Below are 23,679 nucleotides of genomic sequence, written 5' to 3' on the forward strand. Positions count from 1 at the left end.
GTATGTCTACTGTACAAACTGAACTGGAATGACTGACTGTTCACTTTATAATTTCAATAAAGTTCGGAAAAAAAAAAAACCTCTTCGGCCGCTCCCTTCTGCCGTATTTTGCGGCAAAATTATCCACACCCACCGCCGCGCTATGAATTGTGGGATATATGGGACCACGAAGCGTGGGGAAATCGACGGCGCATTTGGAGTACGCATTTGAAGCACACTTTGAATTGGGACAGTCGTTGTCGCGTGGCGGTGACGTAACCGCACTTGAAATGCGTACTTCAAGCGTGCAGACCCTGAATTGGGACACAGCTTGAGTTTAGTTCAGGGACGCTGCTGAGAGAAAATCAGTTGTGTCTTCACTGAGATGTTTGAGTGTTGCTGTGAGACAGGTGAGACCGCCATCTTTGTAGTTTTTTGTAGTTCACTTGTGTGTGTGCGTGTTTGAAAGAAACACGCAGTGGGCAGGTTGACTGTACTTCAGTTTATTTCTGCTGTACATACATGAACATCTGTACAAAATCAGACTTTCATACCATGTGATGCTCGACCTCATTAAACATCTGTACACGATGACAGGAAGCAATGTCTCACTGTCACGGCCCGAGTGGACAGCACGCCGTCACACAACCCCGCTCCACCTGTCAGTCACTGCTGGAGGGAAAAACAAACAGCTGTTTGTGCTAAAGGTTTGGTTCAGCAGCGGATTCAAAAACATTTTTTCAGCTCTCACAAAAAACAAAAATATAACTTAGACTGAGTGCGGGAAAGTTTGGTTCAGCCTGGAAACAGAAACGTTAACTCCAGCAGTGAATGACTGATAGGCGGAGGGGTCTCCGATTCTGACTGACAGCTGGATCTGTAGAGGACATGCCAACACGGCAGCAGGAAGAAGTGCACGAGCGACAACAAATGAAACAGGCCCACAAGAACAAAGACTAGAAAGTATGTCGGCGTGGCCACAAGTCCGTACGTGGGATAGTTACAGAAAAGACAGAACCGCCCATCTCCACGGAGGCCTTTTTTCTTTTGTTCCTCATGTTTCAAACTGTTAAACAAAAACACACGAACGGCGAGGTGGACATGTCACAGCGTGCAAAATGTTTGGCCAATGAGGTGCTAAATTCATACAACTGACTTCATGTCAGCGACGCCAAACAGGAAGCTGAAAACGAGCCAATCGCATTGTTCCAAATCTGCTTTTATTACGAGCATCAAAACTGAAACGAATTAAGTTTACGCCGTGAAGAATAAAGGATGGATCGTGTGACCTCAGCAGCCAATAAGGCTCCGACTCCGCTGACAGAAAAAACACACACAAAAAAAAATTCTATAAAGAAGCAAAACTTAATAAAAAAAAAAAAAGTTTAAAAAAAAAAAAGGTGAAAATTAGATTTTAAAAAGTTACAAATTTAAAACTAAAATGTGAAAAAAAAATAAATCAAAATGAAGTTGCTGTTCTTTTACATGATGACGGCATCGTTAACCTTTCCTCCTGTGTCCTCTTTAAGGGCCCTCCCATCTGGCACCAGTGCAGTCAATCAATAACTGATCAATAATCAGAAGCGTTTGACCTTTAACCCGAAGAGCTGCTGGCTAACACTTGAGGCGAGGCGCCCTCAGCTGGACTAAATAAAAGATACACAGTGTGTGTGTGTTGGGGGGGTCCTGATAGGATGTTTACATTCACTGCGTCTTCCACATCATCATCATCGGCCCGCTTCAGTCTGCCGGACGTACAGACTAGCAGTCAATTGGCAGAGCTAGGGTTCAGGGGCGGAGCTGTGAATCCGCTGTTGGAGAACCAAGCGGGTCAGTGAACGCATCAGCGCTGCGTTCAGGTGCAACGGGACAGAAGTGAGGAGCTGCAGCAGCACTGCGAAGCCCAGACCACTCTGCGTCTACTTCTCGTTTCCACGGAAACACTAGGTCAAAAATCCCCCCTTTTGAGGAAGGGGCTCTACACAAAAAACTCCGCCTTGTCACGGTTCATGCTTTTATTCTGAAATGTCAGAATGCTGTAGCTGATGCCTTTTTGTTGAACTGTGAAGATGATACAGCTGATGCTTTTATTCTGAAAAATAGAAAATGAAAAGCATTTAGTTTGAAGCGTACAGATGCTACAGCTAATGCTCTTATTCTGAAAAACTTTAGTTGATCGTTTCGGCCGACTTTTATCTGTTAGCGCGTTTGTGATCATCGCTGTCCTGCTGTCCTGAACCTGCTATGGTTCTGATCACTAAAAACAGGAACCAGCTGACCTGCTGCTGGCTCGCTGGATGAAGCATTCAAAGACGATTGTAAAAGTAACGGTGAGGCGTGTGGGCAGAAAGCAAATGCAGAGACAGCAGCTGCAGATCACGCAGCGTGGCGTCCTGGGGCAGGACGGGCTGCCGGCAATGTGTTGGTGTGCCTGATGTGGGTTCAGAACAAACAGCAGCAGGAGTTAAAGCGTGGGTGGAGGCGTGGGAGTGTTAGTGCAACATGAAGCTGATGTCCAATCACGGTGGACCGCTGACACAGTTTAAACAGCAGGTGGACGGACGGAGCTTCTACAGTGTCCTACGTGTGGTCGGCCACCGGGGGGCAGAGCTGAGCCGTTCTTATTTTTTTTATTTATTTTTATTTTATTTTTTGGGTGAACGCGGCGGTGTCAGCTCCGCCCTAGTCTGACCCGGGACCAGGCTCTCCACGACGGCATCAACTTCCTCCCCACGGAGACGGACGCAAGGGGGCGGAGTCTGGATTAGGAGGGGCCGCCTCCTCTGGTCAGAGAGCCTCCTGATTGGCCGTCAGGTACTCTTCAGCTCGCTTGTGAGCCTCCAGAGCTTTGATGGTGTAGACGTCCTGCGGCAGCTCCGACTTCCTCCTCATCAGGACCTTATCCTTCTTTAGATCCTTCAGACCCTGCATGCACGCAAACGCGCGCGCACACACACACACACACGCACACGCGCACACACACACGCACACGCGCACACACACGCGCACACACACACACACACGCGCACACACACGCGCACACACACAAAGATTCAGTGATTAAAAATATTTCACTCACTCTCTGAAACTGAACCAATATTAATCTTGGTCGGCGTTAAATTTAGAAATTACTAATTTTTTGAATTTTTCAAAATAAAATTCAAGTAAATTTAAATGTGTTTCTAAATAAAAACAAATGTACCAATAAAAATATTCTCTGGGATTTAAATGTTTTTCTTCTCATATTTAAAGTAAAATGTCAGACAATCGCTGAGAAACGAATTCTAAAAATGATTTTTTTGCACTGATTCAAACATTAAAATGTAAAATTACAGGAAATCTTTAACAATAAGTTTCATAATATTCATATTCATCTAATTTTTTAATTAACAATACTTATTGATGCAATTATAACTAAGAGTTCGGAATCAAACTGTTGTCACACCAGAATATTAAAGCATTTTGTCTGCGAGGACGTGAGTGAGATCACTCTGTCTTTGTGTGTGTGCGTGCTACCTGTGATGCCTCGCTCTCCACAGTCTTCTTCAGCAGCTGGATGTCTTCAGCTGTTGGCGTCTCTGTCTCCATTGAGTACACAGCAACGCTGCTGTTACTGTACACCATGTACTGCACACACACACACACACACACACACACACACACACACACACACACACACACACGTTACAGGTTGCCCTGATCCTCATGGATCGTCACATACACACATTAATTAGACACTGGGAGCTGACCTCTTCTTGTGGGTGGAGTCCTGGGCGTAGGGGGTGGAGCTTACTGCTCTGAAAGTAAAGAGAGACACAAAACGTTAATAGGGGAGGAATCCCGATGACCTCTGACCCACATTTCTTCTAGAGACTCGGGGGACAGAGCTGATTAATCTGCAGATCGATCAAACAGAAATCGTCCACAGAGTGAAATCAGTGAACAGCCACCTCCTGCTACAGACACACAGTGTGTCCTGGTTTAACATGAACTCACTGCTGCAGCACAAAGTGCTCCCCTCACACTGACGGGTAGTTTTCTCCCCGGTATCGTCCTGTAAATAGTTAGCTAACCAATCACATGACGTCACGCTGACAGAAACGTTAGCAGTTGTTTCTTAAAGCCAGCGTCAGTCACATCTGCAGGGCTCAGTGTGCAGCGTTTCACGTCCCCGTACTTGCTGTACCTGAGGGTTCTGCCGAGCCAGCTCCTCGATCCTGTGCCAAACCTCCTCCCGCTCCTTCAGCTTGTACTTCTCTCTGCAGGAGACGCACACAGTGAGAAAGAGGAGCAGAGGAAGAGGGGCAGAAAGCTGTGTGAATCCCAGTCGTACTTTTGTTTCTCGGCCTTGTACTGCTGCGTGCAGTCGTCAAACAGCTTCTGGTTCATCTCCATGAAGAGCTTCAGGGCGTTGTAGATCAGGCCGTGGATCGTCCTGAGGAGGAGGAGGAGGAAGATCAGTGTGGAAACAGTGTGAGCTGCAGCGAGAACAAACAGGAGCCAAGACTCTTTGTTTCATTTATGTTTTATTCATTTGTAACGTCTGTGACGGAGGCGGGACTGTGATGGCCTCATCGTCACACTGAACTCTGTGGGCGGGGTCAGAGGGAGTGTTTTGGCCAGTTCCTGTTTTAAATGAAAGGCTCGCTGCACCACTGAAATGTGCTCATCAACTTATTTTTACGACTGTATGAGAAAACCACACAAATTCCTGTGATGTCACACCTGTGATGTCACTCCTGAGGACCCTGCAGGACATCATTGATCTCACAGGACAGAAAACGAGCGTGGGCGCCTCAAGCAGCTTCCTGCGCTCACATCCTCACCCTAACCCTCCAAAGCTCAGCTCTCATTGGCTCAGTATTGATCTGAACACTCGTTACATCAGCGCTCCTGCTGTCTTTGTCAGGACACCGCTGACTGGCTAACAAAGATGTGGGCGGAGCTGATCAGTGGTTTGTGTGTGCGCGTTACTTGTTCCAGTGGCTCTTGGAGTTCTTGTAGAGTGCAGGGAACATGATGGGGAGGATCTTGGCGGCGTTGTCGCTGATCAGACTCATGATGTACTCGTTGTTCCAGTAATACAGCGCTCTCTCTGCCACCTGCGCACACGCACGCACGCACGCACACACACACACACACACACACACACACACACACACACACACACACACACACACACACACACACACACCTGTGTAGGTAAAAGCTGAGCTGCAGTAACTGGGAGCTCTGGTCTGATCTGGAGGACTCGGGTTAGAAGCCCACTGTGATGTCACACATTTTTACAAAAGCTGACATTCAGAGGAAATGACACGTTCAGGTTTGCATGGACACAACTAGGGCTGGGCCATATTATACCGTTCACGGTAATACCGGTATGATGTTAGGCAACGATAGGAAAATGAATTATCGCGATAGAATATGAGTAAAACGCACAGTGCCTTTGTTTTCATGCACATGGCTGATTGTTGAGTGAAACAGATGAACCAGAATTGGTTTGTAAAAATGGTGCAACTTCCGTGATGTGGAACTGGTTTGGTGTTTGTCCATCAGATACACAACAAAGCACATTTTTTTTGCAGAACATGCAAGCGGCCGTCGTTATTGTCGTATTTGTCGGACTAAGATGCTCTTAAATCTGGGAGCAATCTGGGTCCTAAACTCCGTATGCTTCGGGTCAAACGAACACTGCAACATCACTGAGAGTTAAAAACTGTCTAAATTCTTTCATCTTTAATAAAACAATCAGCGTTGCTGATTACATTTAACGGAGTTAGAAGTTAGCAGGAAGCTAGCGGAAGTTAGCTCGCTAGTTTCGCTAGTTACCTAAGCATGATATAGCATGTTCTGACTGAGAGATTTCTGAAAAAATTCAAACGTACAGCTCTGCTATCACTTCCAACATAAATGAAGACAGGAAACTAAACAGCAGTGACGTTTGTAGGGTTACTGAAGTTGGGCTAGCTGGTATATAATGATGTGCTACGTGATCGCTAGCGACACAGCTATGTTAGCATAACATAAACAGTGAAGCTGGAGGACGAACACTAACACTTTTCCACTTATAAAAGTTAACGTGAAGGTTCTTCATGGTTAGAGACAAATGCAATCGCACGGCAGGATGCTGTAAACACCAAACTTCAGTCAAGAGAACAACTGAGATAATCCATCCACAATATGAGGTTAGTCATTAATATACTGCAACAACATGGGAATAGAGCAGCTGCCAGAGAATTCAACATTAATGAATCAATGGTACAGAAGTGGAGGAAGCAAGAAGAATGAGTTTAATAAAGTTTGATTTATCTGACTGCTTTGTTTCGCTTAATGTGCCTTATAATCCCGTGCACCTTATGGTCCGAAAAATGCGTACTGCACACTGCAGTTTAATATTGCAAAGCTCCTCTTTTTGGTAAATGGTAAATGGCCTGTATTTGTATAGCGCTTTACTAGTCCCTAAGGACCCCAAAGTGCTTTACACAACCAGTCATCCACCCATTCACACACTTTTAACTTCAGTGGATATTATACATGGTTATGCTCAGGATATGTCAGCCCATTTCTACTGGAAATGCCTTTTGGTTAAACTTTCAGCAAGGAATTTGCATTTGCACTGTTACATTTTTATAAAGCTTTAATGTACATAAAAACCAGCTTCTTGTTTAAGTGAAAATAAATGGAAGGTTGTCTTTTTGCGCTAGTAATGTTGTGGAGTTGTATTTTGTCTCGCATCAATTATATCGTCAGTTATATCGTTATCGCAAATTTTCAAATATATATCGTGATAAATATTTTTGGCCATATCGCCCTGCTCTAGACACAACTGAACACCTTTTCAACCAATCACATTCATTCCCTGATCCCATGAGTCCGTCACCAGGCGGCGGGGACAGGAAGCGGTCGTGTTTCACAGAAACAAACAGCCGCAACTGAGCGCGCTCAGACACAACATCGTTCACTGGATCCGACTTCCCACTGAAGGCTGTGCTCTCCGTGCCCGGTTCAGACCCAGCGTCACTGAGCACTTTATCCGGCCCACATCTCAGAGTCACGGGTAAAGCCAACATGCATGTGTTTGGACTGCGGAGGAAGACTCACAGCCACAACCACAAGCAGCCTTGCTGCTGCGAGGCTAACCACTGCGCCGCCACGCCGACATCAGGCACGTGCAGGGGGGGGGGGGCTAGAGGGGCTTGAGCACCCGCCCCTTTCCTGATGGGTGCCCAAAGTGCCCTTTTGTTGAGGCAACTTTTAAAAAAATAATAATTTTTAATGTGTGCGTGCAGAGTCCTGTCTGTGCTCCTCAACAATAATATTTAACTATTAATCACAGTTTTGCTAAATAAAAGGATCTGGCTTGCATCAGTCACATGACCACATTTAACCAATGACGGCAGAACGCGCTGGTTACGAGCCGGGAACGAGCTCACAAAGAGCACGCGCATTTTTTCCGGTCCGGAGCTGCAGGAGAAACACAAGTTAACTCAGAGACACAGACTGATGCGACACAACCAGTAAGTAGGTGTACAGCGCACACTGTAGTGTGTAGCACACAGGAGTATCAGCTTATTACGTACACGTTGGACTGACGAACTGAAACAAACGAGCGTGCTGTGTGTGCAACAGCGCGACAAACATTACCTGTCCTTTTATTAACTGCACAGGTAGTGCTGGTCACAGCTGCTGGCTACCTGTGTAAGGCTGTCATGGGTCTGCAGCTGTGTCACATATTTAGGGAACATATTTAGTTTTAAAGTAAGTTTCAGGGCTTTTCCTGCCTTTCTGGAGGGATTATATTTCACTAAAAAATGATCTAATACGCATGTCCACATAATTATGCATTATTATAATATTTTAAAAAACACACGCTGTATTTTAAAGAACATACATTAAGAAGCAGATTATATTAGATTTATATTTTAAATAAGACAAAATTTGGATTTTACAGCAGTAAAATGATTGTATCTCTACAGTTTAAACATGTAATAAGCTTTGCCCTGCACAGAGTGGATAGTGAAACACATGGAATCATCATAAATACATTATTTCATATTTATTACTTCCCCCTCCTCATTGCTTTATTATTGTAGCTCTAGTAATAAATATGTAAGGATTCTGGATCAGCACCGTGATGCCCATAGTATATACAGTATTCTGAAGAAGGTCTAACATGTCACTGTGTGTGCATGTGTGTGTTTTATTTAGATGGATTTAAAAAAAAAATATTACTCATGATATAACATTGTGCAGACATGGCTGGTAAGGACATGAGGAGGAAACAGTAGGAGCTGTGTGAGGCTACTAAAGGCAGTGCTATAACATTTTTCTGTCATCATTTTATTTTAGATTAAGTGCAGGAGTTGTTAGGTGTGGATAATTAGATTATAGTTTATTGCAATAGCAAGTTGTGCCTTGTTCTCAGATAGACAGCAAGTGGAGAGTGATATATGAAATGATGGGATGGAAGGAAGAAGAGAAGCAAAGAATGATTCACAGGCAGAGCCTAAATTATTTCTCACAGTTTTTTGTGTCCTTATGGTTCCAAGCGCTGTCACCAATCTTTGCATTTTGTTATTATCTCATGACACTTGTTTAATCTGCTACCATCTCTCCTGTGGACTTTTTAATGTCTACAGTCTCAGATCAACACAGCCCTGCCCTTCCCATATTAGACTCTTGATGAATGTGTGTTGTTGTTATTCAGCCTGGTTCAATGTGCCCCTTTTTAACTTTGGGCACCCGCCCCTTTAAACCTCTCTGCACGGCCCTGGCCGACATGCTTCCACCCTCAGTGAGCTGGAAGAGCCCAGACACACAACCGGCACCGTGGCAAACAGCTAACAGAAGCCCTGGTCCTGGTACCTGGAAGTGTGGGCTGGAGACACACTTGGCGAGCTGTCTAAAGAGCGGCTCCTGGACTTTGACGAACTCTGACGGCTCGATGACGTCCAGAATCTCCTCCAGCTCGTTCAGGAACATCACCTCCTTCGGACTGTGAGTTTTTGGCCAGAACTTCAGCAGACCCATGATCACCTGCAAGGGTCAAAGGTCAGCGTGTTACAAAAGTTTAGTTACAGCGATCATAACTGCAGCTCTCCAAACAAGCATGACGATTCAGTCACTGAGCTTCGATGTGATGAAGAGCAGCTCTGACTAAACTAAGTGTAAATGGAGCCCGGCGTGCAGCCAGGAATCGAACCGCCAACCTTTCGATTAGTAGCTGACCTGCTCTGCCCATAATTATGACATCATCAGGTCAGCAGGGCCGAATCGTGCCACATGGATCAAGCTTGTTTGCTTGGTTTCTGGGTTAAATCTGCTCCGCCTTAAACTCTGATGTCTGATTGGCCGATCAAACGTGCACATGGCGTCCACATGCACAGTTTTTTAAATGTTTGTGAAATTTCTGCGTCAGCGTGAGTTTATGCTGACAGTGTGAACTTCCTGTTTCGGCAGGCTCAGGCGCAATAGCGACCAGTGAGGCCAGTGCAGAGTTGAATGCCCTGCAGGGTGAAGGCGCTCTGACGTGTTTTGGTACGCACTTCAGCGCATGACCGCGTATTTTTTGTGTGCGGCGCTGCAGAAACCCAGGGTTGTCATGGAAACAGGCTCAGCAGGGAGGTACTCACAGGTTCGGTCAGGCTGCTGTCCTTCTCCAGGAACTGGACCACGCAGTAGGCCAGCTGAAGACGAACAGACAGACGCAGTCAGCAGAGACACACGGACGCTACAGACGAACTGACGGACAGGGCGACCTCTGACCTGTGGGTGGTACACGCTCAGAGACTTCACTTTGTGCAGAGGCAGCAGAACCCGGATCAGGAACATCTTGTGTTCTTCTTTGAGAGGCAGCGCGAAGCCGTTAATGATGCTGAGACACACACGGGGGGGGGGGGGGGGGGGGGGTCACTGAGGTCAGAGGTCACAGGGTGTGTGCGTGTGCGTGTGTGTGCGTGTTACCTGCCCAGGATCTCCAGCAGCTCAGCGATCCCGTTGTGATGTTCCGTCTCATAGATGAACCTGCAGGTGGATAATGTCAGAACCTCGACTTTATTCACGTCACACATTTAAAACAACAGAGCTGATTAAGGCTACGTCCACACGTACCCGGCTATTTTTGAAAACACAGATTTCTCTATGCGTTTGCACCTTTCGTCCACATGTAAACGGCGTTTTCGGTCACTGAAAACGGAGATTTCTAAAAACGCCGGTCAGGGTGGAGATTTTCGAAAACTCAGTTTTTGCATTTACATGTGGACGAGGAAAACGCAGAAAACGCAGCGTCAAAGATGTGCGCCGCGTTATTGTTTCGGTGAAATGAATTTCTACAATACTGTTACTGTTAATTCTACTCTCTGCAGTGTTTAAATGCTTACATATACACACAGTTACTGTCCCTCCACACATACGACTCGGTTCTGCTTCTATGCCCCAGCTTTGTTTACTATTTCCCACCGAGGCTTCTAGACTTCTGATTGGCCGACATTTCTACACTGTTAGGAATATATCGCCAGCTGTTTATTTGGCATGTTCCTAGCAGCGTTTACGTGTGGATGGGATTGTTTTTTAAAACGAAAACGGAAAATCTCAGTTTTCAAAAATACCCGTGTACGTGTGGACGTAGCCTAACACAACGATCAACATTAAAATAAAATCAGAAAATCCAATCGTCTGTGAGGATGTCAAATATGTACCAATGTGTTTTTAATAAAGACTTAAATGTGTGCAGGTATGGAAAGGTAGCTTCTTCCATAGATCTGCTGTTACTGCTGCAAAAGCTCCGTCACCTCAGGTGAGCTCAGAGCTCTCACAGGTGTGTGAATGTGGAGCAGCTCAGACAGGTGCACAGGTGCCAGTCTGTGAAAAAGTAGCAATAAAACCGTAAAATCAATTCTAAGGTGAAGATAAAGGGGTGTGGTCATGCATGCATGTTCGATACCTGTGAAGCCCAGCACGATAAGGCTTCAGTTTGGCTCTGATGAAACCAGTCCAGACTTTTTACAGCAACACAACCATAAGGAGCCAAATGACTCGAGTGTCAGAAGACTCGCTTAAGGGGTCAAACTTAAAGCCTGTGACATCTGTCTTTCTGTCATTAAGATTTAACAAATGTATCCTCATCCAGGGCTTAATCGCTAAGACAGTTTAGCTCAGGCTCCCATGGATCTCTGCTGTTCAGCCGAATGAGCACACACACATTAGCAAAGAGGTAATATACACAGTGAAAAAAGAAGTGGGCTCAGAATATACCTTGAGGTACTCCTAAAGCGAGAGGTGATGTTGTAGAAGAACAGTCTCCCACAAGTACAGAGAAACCTCTGCTGGTGAGGCATGAACCTCGTCAGAAGTGGTTTTGATTGGAGCTTGGTGTTCTAGACGAGACAGAAGGACGCCAAAGGCAGCAGACGAGTCTAGAAGCAACGAGCGGTCTCTGATCTAGAACCTGACTCAAACTCTTCCACACACAATATAAACGACTGTGTCTGTGACGCAGTCATTTAGATACAGGTCTGGAATTAGCAGTGTTGGCCAAGCTACTTTGAAAAAGTAATTAATTATAGTTACTAGTTACTTCTTCAAAAAAGTAACTGAGTTAGTAATTGAGTTACAAGATTCTAAAAGTAATTAATTACTTGAAAAGTAATTCAGGGCTCTAGACTAACTTTTTGCCACGGTTGCACAAACGTTAGGCACACCTAAATTTTTCATCGCTGAACACCGCAGTTTTACATGTGCACTTTTTTGGGGGGGGGGATTGCTGTCCACACAGACAATATTGATTTGTAAATGATTAACTAACAATCTTGTGCTTGTGCTTAAAGTGCTTTGGCACTCTTTGGTGATATTGTAGACAATGTTAAACTTAATAATCATCTCGGCTCCTCTGACGAGCTGTTTGCTGCTGAAAGGCCATGGGCAGAGGGGACACTTGGGCATTTATCGCAGCATATATTGTGTTTTCTGGATACACTGCTGCTTTTTCAGCGTTCAGAGATTGATGGCTCTGTGTCAGAGCTGGCTATGAATTTCAGACGGATCAGGCCTTAACTTAACAAAAAGTTATCAATAATTCTTTTCATCTTTTCTCATTACCCACAGCTACATCCACTCTGTGGGGCCTAGGCTGCTCACTAGGGCTGCGTATCATCACTGATTTCTATAATCCATTTGATTCTGATTCAAGAGATCCCGATTCAATTCAGTTTTGCCTCAGACAGTCAGAAATATAATTCTGATCATTTATCAGTACTGATACATGTGAGCCTTCATCAGAGGTGTGAGCATCACAGCAGAGGCCTTAGTGTCAAAGTAACTGAGAATAAAACTCAGAAAAACATGAAGGAGATTTTCCTGGCCTGGATTTTTATAGCAGAGAACCTTAAAAATATTCTGCAATATTCTACAATTTTGCATAGTTTTAAAAAGTTTAAATTTCTTCAAATTGAACAGCAGAAATGAGGCTTTTTTTCTTTCAACATATTTTTATTGATTTTATAATTGAACAGTATACAACAATCACCTTCAAGAGAACACAATAGAAGGTGGACAGCAAGTCAACAAGGTGGTAATACAGCATACATAAATGTTACAACAGAGTACATTTCACTTAAGTTTATCCATCAGGCTAATGACTGGTTGCCAAATCTTATAAAAAACTCTCTCTCGGTTAGACAAGGTAAGAAATTAGGCTTTCTCGTCCGAGGTCATTTAAGTAAAAAACAAAACAAAACAAAAAACAGCGGCCGACAGCGCTGTAAACAACGGTAGACTGATGGGTAATAAGAGAATGAATAATGCCAAAAACAGAGATTTGAGACGGGAAACTGTTCTTGAGAGAGCGAGAGCTGTGCATGAAGTGTGATTTTATCGTGGGGGAAGCAAAACAGCAAAAGTTAGTGGGAATTCATGACGATGTTTATCAAATGTGAAGCGTAGTTTGCATCTTCTTTTGCTGCTGGTTCAGTGAATTTTGGTTGGAGAGAGACAAAACCTGCAGCTCAGAATCGAGTGCAAAAAAAGACGTAAACACAGCGCGGACCCGATGCATCAGAGTCAGCGAGCTGTGGGCTTTCAGCCCCGACGCCGTGTCCGTGTGCGGGCTGAAAGCCGAGAAAGAGAAAGCTGACTGATGCGTCGGGTCCACTCTGCGTTTACGTCTCTGAGCAGAATCCGTGTACCTGCTCTCATTTACTGTTTGGTGGTTGTTGAAATAGTTTTGTGAGCTTTAACCTGAGATTCTCGCGTTTCTGGCAAAAAACATTTATATTTAAAAGTCGATTCAGGATTTAATGAATTGATATCGCTTTATTCAAGCTACTCACCTCTGTCTATCCGCCTGCACTTTCAAACGTACACACGAAGGACTACATGAATATCTGGACCACGACCAATCAGAGCGGTCCCGCCCCTGACTATCTCTGATTGGTTTAGACCACGATAGGGGCATAATATGTGTCTGTTGTTGACCACACGGAGACTTTCAGAGTTGCAAAGACTTTTTTTTTTTTGTTATTCGAACAGGTGGTCACACCGGTGCAACCTAAGATTTTTTTTTAGTCACACCATTGAAAAATTTGGTCGCACTCTAGAGCCCTGCAATCATTGCGTTACTTAAAAAGAAAAAAAAGTTTAACCTTCTGGGGTCCAGGTTATAATTGGCCATTTTTAACTACTTTTGATGTTTCCTCTACATTCCACCTTTAAAAACTGTTTACTTTGCCTTGTTTTCAGCACAACCTCACATGTCTGAATTTACAGTTGTGTTTTCATTTTGACAAACTGTATTAACACAATTGATCTAAAAATCAGACAAAAAACAAAATTCGAGTAGAAAAAGTTATATTTTTACTGTGACAACCAAACATATTTAATGAATCATATTTCATAACTTTAAATGCAAACAAATGGTCAATTTAAAAATCATATGCACAAGTTTTGCAAACAACAAAGTTATTTGCAGCCATTTACCTTTGACCCCCTTTTTTTAAAATAACCATTTCAAACTATTTACAGAACAATCAGCTGTTCTTCAATAAGATGCCACACAAATTATTTGTGCCACTCCAAAAAAAATAATTTCTGTCCACCATAAAGGAGAACATCACAGCCTGATACCTGCAGGTCTGACAGCAGCAGGTGTATCACTCCTGTTTCTACCTGGAGGCAGCAGTTGCCTCATTGTTCTGACACACAACACAAAACTATCCACAACACTACACACTAACTACACAAGACAACACACTAACTACACACTCCAAACACCACAAATCTCTCAAAACGCGCTCTCTCTTTTTCTGCTGTCTCTCTCTCTCTCTCTCTCTCTCTCACTGTCACTCCTAAAACTTTTCCCTCTTCCCAAACAACCAAATGTCATGTTGCCATATCATTTTTTGGATTGGTGGACATGGTGCATTTTTCACCAACATGAACGAGTTGTTTTTGGTTTTGTTTTTTTATGTTTTGGTCATAAGCAGAGTGTGCTTGCTAGCGCTGTCCTTAGACGTTAAACGTGACGAAACTATTGAGGAAAAACACCGTGTAAAATGATAAATGGTCTGTATTTGTATAGCGCTTCACTAGTCACTAAGGACCCCGAAGCGCTTTACACATTCAGTCATTCACCCATTCAACATAAATGAAGACAGGAAACTAAACAGCAGTGACGTCTGTAGGGTTACTGAAGTTGGGCTAGCTGGTATATAATGTTGGGCTAGCTGGTATGTAATGATGTGCTACGTGATCGCTAGCGACACAGCTATGTTAGCATAATATAAACAGTGAAGCTGGAGGACGAACACTAACACTTTTCCACTTATAAAAGTTAACGTGAAGGTTCCTCATGGTTAGAGACAAATGCAATCGCATGGCAGGATGCTGTAAACGGACCAAACTTCAGTCAGGAGAACAACTGAGATAATCCATCCACAATACGAGGTTAGTCATTAATATACTGAAACAACATGGGAATAGAGCAGCGGTGATAGAATACAGCATTAATGAATCAATGGTACAGAAGTGGAGGAAGCAAGAAGTGTGAGTTTGATTTATCTGACTGCTTTGTTTCGCTTAATGTGCCTTATAATCCCGTGCACCTTATGGTCCAAAAAATACGTATTTGACTTTTTTTATTTGGCACACTGCAGTTTAATGTTGCAAAGCACCTCTTTTTAACTTCGGTGGATATTATACATGGTTATGCTCAGGATATGTCAGCCCATTTCTACTGGAAATGCCTTTTGGTTAAACTTTCAGCAAGGAATTTGCATTTGCACTGTTAAATGTTTATATAGCTTTAATGCACATAAAAACAGCTGCTTGTTTAAGTGAAAATAAATGGATGGGTTTTCTTTGCGCTAGTAAAGTTGTGGAGTTGTATTTTGTCTCGCATCAATTATATCATTATCGCAAATTTTCAAATATATATTGTGATAAATATATTTGGCCATATCGCCCTGCGCTAACTGCTACTTCCTGAAACTCATTGATGTCGACTGCACGTGCTCTAAACACGTCCCAGTCTACGTCGTTGAGTGCGTCCTGTAGCGTAGCTTCTGATTGGGCAGACCAATATTTCACCTCCCTTGTGGTTACTTCTTCCCTCCGTATGTTTTGTTTATACTGCGGAATGAGAAAGATGGCATTGTGGTCAGACTTCCCAAAAGCCGGGTGTGAGACAGCTTTGTAGCCCTGCTTGTATGGCGCGTAGCAGTGGTCCAAAATTCGATCCCCCCTCGTCGGACACGAGACATGCTGGTAAACGTTCAGCATGACTTGTCTGAGGTTTGCTTTATTAAAGTCTCCTGCTACAATGAGGGGTCCTTGTTTTGAAGCGAACTCAGCATGTCATGTAATTCGGACAAAGCCATACCTGTGTCCGCTTGCGGTGGGATGTAGACCACCGTGGCGATGATCGAGGTGAACTCACGGGGCAGATAGAAAGGGCGGCACTTAATGCTCAGGAATTCCAGATGTGGGGAGCAGCCGCTGGAAAGAGTAGAAATGCTCCTGGCATCACACCACTTTCACACTCCTCCACCTTTGGTTTTGTTCGACTCTGCCGTTCTGTCCGCGCGGAGCACAAAGAATGAATCTGACGGAGTTACGGCCTGGTCCGGCACGGTGAGGGTCAGCCATGTCTCCGTGAAGCACAGAATGCTGCAGTCCCTCATGTCACGTTGGAAGGTGACTATTGCTCTTAGGTTATCGAGCTTGCTCTCCAGGGATTGTAGGTCTTAGAGCGCCGGCCGGTCCCTGACAGGACGGTTTAGTCCATTTGGTTAGAAAAGGGGCAAAAAAATACAGCCAATACAGCAGTGCACGGAAATACGGTCCTCGGTAGTCAAGCTTGCGTGGAAGTCCAAAAGTCATAGTTTTTAAAAGCAGTGATAAAATCTGCAACACTTGAAGGACTAACTATGTGCACACGTCTCACAGAGGATGCTAGCTTTATTGCAGAGCCGGGGCTGAAAACAGGAAACAGCCTGATATAGCCGTGTCACATCCAGGGTTTTCTTGTGTAGGAACACAAAGTCTTTAACCAGCAGTCCACTCTCACAACAAACACGAATCTTAAAAAACAGTTGTATTTTAGTATGAGACCAGTTACCAAAGTCACTGATAAGCTACCCTCTTTAGTAGTCAGTAAACAACCGCACAAAGCACAGGGGAGGAAGAGTTTAACTCCAACCTGCTGCAGCTCGAAAGATCTGCCGAGACCTGACAACACTGAGAACTGGATTTAAATATGGAAGCTATTCCAGCACAGACGTCTGCAGGGACCTACAAACAGAACAGCTGGGTGGAAGAAGCTCGGAAAAATGAGCAGACTCACCAGCATGAAGCCGCGTTGCAGTTAAACGCAGAAAATCCAAGTCCGGGATGGCAAAAAAGTCCCTGAGAAGGAAAGTTTTGTTAGCCAGCGATCTAGCATTCAACAGAGCCATTCGGATCTTTGCACGCTGAGGCCGCGTCCCGTTCCAGCAGGCCACCTCCACAATCGCACATCCCCCGCCATGTGTGGGATGCTCCGTGACGGCTGGTGAAGCAATTGGCCTTAATTCCACAGACAGTCCAACAGTTTCCACGTGTCGAAAACCCATCACCCCGAGAGCGATGATCAGACGTTTCAGGTGAGTTCTGACCCGCACGGGCACACCTCCCTGCTCCTCGTCTGGCATCTTCTGGGGAGAGGAACGCTGAGTAACCAGGGTAGATTCCCACGTACATACGGCTGCGTTGATTGGTAAGTTGTTGGATCATCTTGGTCACTGTCAAACTGGGATTTAGACATGTTTTGTGATCATAGGTGGTTACAGCATCTGGACCGAAGTCAACCAAAAACAGGACAACTGCACAGCACACAGAGCAGCTGCAGCTCACTTTGCTCTAATCTCTTCTCCGAGGATCACATTCAATCAAACAGCCCAAAGCTCGGTCCTCCAGCTGTGTCTGTATATCACAAACACATGAACCTGGGATAAAGTTTTAATCTCAGTGACAGCCATGCTCCTTTGGCTCTGGCTCACAGGAAAAACCCAGTAATGTATGAAAGTGTGGACTTGGTGCAGCCAAATATCCCAGAATGCATTTTGTCCAAAAGAAAAAAGCGGCAAAGGCGGAGGAGAGTGGCTAAAAGGTTCGAAACATGACTGTTTCTGTGACACAAAGTAAACCTTTAAGATATTTTAAGCGAGAATGTAGCTGTGTAACCTTCGGATATCTGGGAACATTTTGCCCGGGAACAAAAACAGATGTTAATACGTGGAGATCTTGAAGGCTGCTCCAACAATGATCAGATTATAGTTTAAACATTTGTTCAGTTCTCTTCCAAACACTAGCAGCTCTCTGTTGTAGGTTTTGAGTGTTTACTAAAATAAAAATAAAAGTGTTCTAACATCCCACCTGTTTGTTTTTATTCAGGCATACATGTGTACTATGTTTATTAAGAGAGATGAAGCTTGTGTTTCTGTCATGTAGTGATTGTGTTTAACTGTATGAAGCTTATTAGACATTATGAAACAGATAACACGTAAAAGTGAATTTTGCCAAAGTGCTTTAAAAAAGTATATTTTTTGTTTCTTAAAGAAATCTACTACATCATGTGGAATTGTTTTATGTCTCGTGTCATTCTGTATTGCAAATATTGTCGAACAATTGCACCGTGTTCACAGGAAGTCTGGACTCCGGTGTGAAATTACAAAGTACGGACCTGCGTACTTCAGTATTGACAAACAGCCCGTGGCTCTGTCCGAGTGTGTGGACTCTAACCTGTAGAAGATGTTGTTGATCTGGCGACGGATGTAGGCGCGGAGGCCAAGGAACTTGCCGTAGATCCGGTGCAGGATGGTCTTCAGGAAGTCTCTCTCTCGGGGATCCTCGCTGTCAAACAGCTCCAGCAGCTTCAACACAATTCAACGAGTCAGAGGTCCACAGGTCACACCTGCCACACCTGAACTCTGACACCAACACTAACAGCTGACGTCTTACCAACAGTACAAACTTTTGGTCGATGTATTTTTTGGCGATGTTCGGCTGGAAGTCCGGAGACTCCAGGAAGCGAAGGAAGAACTCATACACAAGCTGTGAACACACACACACACACACACACACACACACACACACACACACACACACGTGTTGGTCTTTGGACAAAAACAGGTCATGTTCTGACAGGTGCAGCTTTGGCAAAGACCAGGATGTTCAGCCTTACAGCAGGAATAAACATGATCACAGCTAATGTAAAAACTGATCATTTCACCACTCTTTTTTGGGGGGGGGGGCTTTTGGGTGGATGGGGACACAGGAGGCTGTAGCTCCTTATCCATCTGTGAAGGTTCTCAGTCATCCAGGTCATCGTAGTCCAAGGAGCTTGGGGGGGAAAGCATCTTGACTTCTTTAAGTTTCATCTGAGAAACTTCTTCAGTTCTTTGGTCAAATGGTGGAGGGTCACAGGTTAAAGCCCTGTGGGAGTGTCCCCCCCAAGAGGGTCGCTGACCCCCTATGAATCCTGTGCCTAATCACACGAGCCAAGGTGTGAACAGGTGTGGGTCACAATCAGCCACATTTTCAGGTGAACCTTGGGCTGGGCTATATCATACCGTTCATGGTAATACCGGTGTAATTTTGGGCAACGATAGGAAAATCAAATATGGCGATAGAATATGGGTAAAACGCACATGCGCAGTGCCTTTGTTTACATACGCACATGGCAGTGACGCAGAATGAGAAGAGCGAGAGCGGATCGTTGAATGAAACGGATGAACCAGAACTGGTTTGTAAAAATGCTGCAACTTCAGTGGTGTGGAACTGGTTTAGCTTTCATCCGTCACATATATACAACAAAGCACTATTTTTGGTAGAGCATGCTAGCGGGCCGTCGTTATTACCGTGTTGTTTGGAAAATATGGCGCACTTAAAATCAATCCTGGTGGACTTGGTTCTATGGTAGGTCTTAAAGGGTTAAGTGAAAATACACTGATGGGTTTTTTGCACTAATAAAGTTGTGGAATTGTAAAGTATTTTGTCTAGTGTCAATTATATCGTCAGTTATATCCATCCATCCATCTTCATCCGCTTTATCTGAGACCGGGTCACGGGGGCAGCAGCCTAAGCAAAGAGGCCCAGACCTCCCTCTCCCCAGCCACCTCCTCCAGCTTATCCGGGGGAACACCAAGGCGTTCCCAGGCCAGCCGAGAGATATAATCTCTCCAGCGTGTCCTGGGTCTGCCCCGGGGCCTCCTCCCGGTGGGACATGCCTGGAACACCTCACCCAGGAGGCGCCCAGGGGGCATCCTTGTCAGATGCCCGAACCACCTCAGCTGACTCCTTTCGATGTGGAGCAGCAGCTGCTCTACTCTGAGCCCCTCCCGGATGGCCGAACTTCTCACCCTATCTCTAAGGGAGAGGCCAGCCACCCTTCGGAGGAAGCTCATTTCTGCCGCTTGTATCCGCGATCTCGTTCTTTCGGTCACTACCCACAGTGATGGCCATAGGTGAGGGTAGGGAAGTAGATCGACCGGTAAATTGAGAGCTTCACTTTTACACTCAGCTCCCTCTTCACCACGACGGACCGGTGCAGCGTCCGCATTACTGCAGCTGCAGCCCCAATCCGTCTGTCGATCTCCGGCTCCCTTCTCCCATCACTCGCGAACAAGACCCCGAGATACTTGAACTCCTCCACTTGGGGCAGGAACTCATCCCCAACCCGGAGTGGGCACTCCACCCTTTTCCGGCTGAGAACCATGGCCTCAGATTTGGAGGTGCTGATCCTCATTCCCGCTGCTTCACACTCGGCTGCGAACCGTTCCAGTGCGAGCTGGAGGCCCTCACCCGATGAAGCCAACAGAACCACATCATCCGCAAAAATCAGAGATGAGATTCTGAGGCCACCAAAGCGAAAGCCCTCCGCCACTTGGCTGCGCCTAGAAATCCTGTCCATAAAAATTATGAACAGAACCTGAGACAAAGGGCAGCCCTGGCGGAGCCCATCACCCACCGGGAACGAGTCCGACTTATTGCCGGCAATGCGAACAAAGCTCTTGCAACGGTTGTATAGGGATCGAATGGCCCGTAGCAATGGGCCAGACACCCCATACTCCTGCAACACCTCCCACAGGAAACCCAGAGGGACACGGTCGAATGCCTTCTCCAAATCCACAAAACACATGTAGACTGGTTGGGCAAACTCCCATGCACCCTCAAGTATCCTGGAGAGGATAAAGAGCTGGTCCAGTGTTCCGCGACCAGGACGAAAACCGCATTGTTCCTCCTGTATCCGAGGTTCGACTAGCGGACGAACTCTCCTTTCCAGCACCCTGGCATAGACTTTCCCACGGAGGCTGAGGAGTGTGATCCTCCTGTAGTTGGAACACACCCTCCGGTCCCCCTTCTTAAAGATGGGGACCACCACCCCGGTCTGCCAGTCCACATGTACTGCCCCTGATCTCCACGCAACATTGCAGAGGCGTGTCAACCAGGAAAGCCCTACAACGTCCAGAGCCTTCAGGAACTCGGGGCGGACCTCATCAACACCAGGGGCTCTGCCACCAAGGAGTTGTTTAACTGCCTCAGTGACCTCGCCCCCGGAAATTGGCGGGTCATTCCCCTCATCCCCAGACTCTGCTTCCTCCTCGGAAGACGTGTCAGTGGGATTAAGGAGGTCCTCGAAGTATTCCTTCCACCGCCTGACAATTTTCTCAGTTGACGTCGGCAGCGCTCCGCCAGCACTATACACAGTGCAGGTAGAGAGCACCGCTTTCCCCTCCTGAGACGCCTGACGGTTTGCCAGAATCTCTTTGAGGCAGTCCGAAAGTCTTTTTCCATGGCCTCTCCGAACCGAGAGGCCACACCCGAGTTTTTGCTTCAGCCACTGCCTGAGCCGCATTCCGCTTGGCCTGTCGATACCTGTCGGCTGCCTCCGGAGTCCCACAGGCTAACCAAGCCCGATAGGACTCCTTCTTCAGCCTGGTGGCTCCCTACACCTCTGGTGTCCACCATTTGGTTCGGGGATTACCACCACAGCAGGCACCAACCACCTTGCGGCCGCAGCTCAATGCAGCAGCTTCGGCAATGGAGACGCTGAACATGGTCCATTCGGACTCAATGTCCCCAGTCTCCCTCGGAATGCTGTTGAAGCTCTGCCGGAGGTGTGCGTTGAAGATCTCGCGGACCGGGGCCTCTGCTAGACGTTCCCAGCACACCCTCACTACGCGTTTAGGTGCACCAGGTCTGTCCAGCATCCTCCCCCACCACCTGATCCAACTCACCACCAGGTGGTGATCAGTTGACAGCTCAGCCCCTCTCTTTACCCGAGTGTCCAGAACATATGGTCGTAGGTCTGGTGATACGATTACAAAAATCGATCATCGACCTACGGCCTAGAGCGTCCTGGTGCCACGTGCACTTATGGACACTCTTATGTTCGAACAGGGTGTTCGTTATGGCCAAACTGTGATTAGCACAGAAGTCCAATAACAAAGCACCGCTCGGGTTCAGATCAGGGAGGCCGTTCCTCTCAATCACGCCCCTCCAGGTCTCGCTGTCGTTACCCATGTGAGCATTGAAGTCTCCCAGCAGGACAACAGAGTCTCCAGGTGGAGCACCTTCCAGCACCCCCCCAGGGACTCTAAGAAGGCTGGGTACTCCGAACTGCCACTCGGCTCATAAGCACAGATGAAAGTCAGGACCCGTTCCCCGACCCTAAGGTGCAGGGAACAAACCCTCTCGTCCACCGGGAAAAACCCCAACGTACCGGCAGCAAGCCGAGGGGATATTAGAATACCCACTCCAGCCCGCCGCCTCTCACCAGGGGCAACTCCAGACTGAGACAGAGTCCAGCCCCTCTCCAGGAGACTGGTTCCAGAGCCCAAGCCATGCGTAGAGGTGAGCCCGACTATATCTAGCCGGTACCTCTCAACCTCACGCACTAACTCAGGCTCCTTCCCCACCAGAGAGGTGACATTCCATGTCCCTATTGCCAGTCTTGGCAGCCGGGGGTCACACAAAATACACCCGACCCCTATGGCGCCTCCTGCGGGTGGTGGGCCTGCGGGAGGATTGGCCCATGTCTCCTCTTCGGGCTGTGCCCGGCCGGGCCCCATGGACTAAGGCCCGGCCACCAGACGCTCGCCCTCGGGCACCCTCCCCGGGCCTGGCTCCAGGGCAGGGCCCCGGTAACCCTATCCCGGGCAGGGTAAACTGTTCCCTCGATATTCTTTTCATAAGGGTCTTCTGAATCGCTCTTTGTCTGGTCCCTCACCCAGGACCAATTTGCCATGGGAGACCCTACCAGGGCGCAAAAGCCCCTAGAAAACATAGCCCCTGAATCCCTGGGACACACAAACCCCTCCACCACGTTAAGGTAGCGATTCAAGGAGGAGCGTCAGTTATATCGTTACGCAAATTTTCAAATGTATATTGTGATAAATATTTTTGGTCATATCACCCTGCTCTAGGTGAACCCACTGTGAAACCTGGCTCCACCCTATCATGTGATTTCCTGAGGTCAGATGGCCCAGGATGTGAGTGGGCATTAAGTTATCTGGGAAGGATCTCAAAACTGGATTATAGATGGCAGAAAGTTGGTGTCGTAAGCCCCGCCCTCTTTTCAAAGATGGACATTCACAGTGAACATAGATGCTTCTTTCACTCCTCTTTCAAACCATCTGTCTTCTCTGTCCTACATGTGGACATTGGCGTCCTCAGAGTGACCGTGTTTATGAACTGTCTGGTGTCTCCAGTGTAGAGGTCCTCTCTGCACAGCTATGTTGTTGAGTGTGTGTCTGGGTCTGAGCTGGAACACTGTGCAGTGTCACTGACTGTGTTTATGGTCTGCTCACTGCTTCCTGCGTGGATTAGCTTAAGAAATCAGAGCAGCGTCCAGAGAGGAAGTAATGTTTACCAAGCTCATGTGTCTATGGTTCCCTCTCCTTCTCTTCTTCTGTGGTTCCATGTGATGCCTGGCTCTCGTTTTCTGAGGTTTCTAAGTGTCTGCTGATGGTTCTAGTTTTTAGCATTAGCTCACAAATGCCACAAACACTGCATCTTTTAACAGACAGGAAGTACCTGCAGGTGAGGCCACGCCGCCTCCAACGTGGGCTCGTCCTCCTCAGGGTCAAACTCTGCTCCAGTCGGGTTGGAGGACGGAGGAAGAGTCCGGAACACGTTGACTGAAAACTGAACAAAAAAAGAAAAGAAAAT

General features: G+C 46.4%; 1 protein-coding gene across 1 annotated transcript in view; it reads right to left on the reverse strand.

The window, feature by feature from the left end:
• Positions 1-466: 466 nt before the first annotated feature.
• Positions 467-23,679, reverse strand: part of ppp2r5d (protein phosphatase 2, regulatory subunit B', delta) — a 32,669-nt gene continuing 9,456 nt past the window's right edge. The window contains exons 5-17 of the mRNA XM_085295956.1: positions 23,545-23,655; positions 18,469-18,561; positions 18,250-18,380; positions 9,943-10,002; positions 9,745-9,853; positions 9,612-9,665; positions 8,845-9,015; positions 4,954-5,081; positions 4,313-4,414; positions 4,166-4,238; positions 3,729-3,776; positions 3,496-3,606; positions 467-2,904 (exon numbers count right to left, since the gene is read on the reverse strand). Coding sequence (XP_085152082.1) covers positions 2,767-2,904; positions 3,496-3,606; positions 3,729-3,776; positions 4,166-4,238; positions 4,313-4,414; positions 4,954-5,081; positions 8,845-9,015; positions 9,612-9,665; positions 9,745-9,853; positions 9,943-10,002; positions 18,250-18,380; positions 18,469-18,561; positions 23,545-23,655 — 1,329 coding nt within the window. The 3' untranslated portion in view covers positions 467-2,766. The remainder of the gene's footprint in view (positions 2,905-3,495; positions 3,607-3,728; positions 3,777-4,165; positions 4,239-4,312; positions 4,415-4,953; positions 5,082-8,844; positions 9,016-9,611; positions 9,666-9,744; positions 9,854-9,942; positions 10,003-18,249; positions 18,381-18,468; positions 18,562-23,544; positions 23,656-23,679) is intronic.

The sequence above is a fragment of the Mchenga conophoros genome, linkage group LG13, assembly GCF_057382185.1.
Source record: "Mchenga conophoros isolate Kocher_MC1m ecotype Shallow Benthic linkage group LG13, M_conophoros_male_GT1.1, whole genome shotgun sequence".
Classification (NCBI taxonomy): Eukaryota; Metazoa; Chordata; class Actinopteri; order Cichliformes; family Cichlidae; genus Mchenga; species Mchenga conophoros.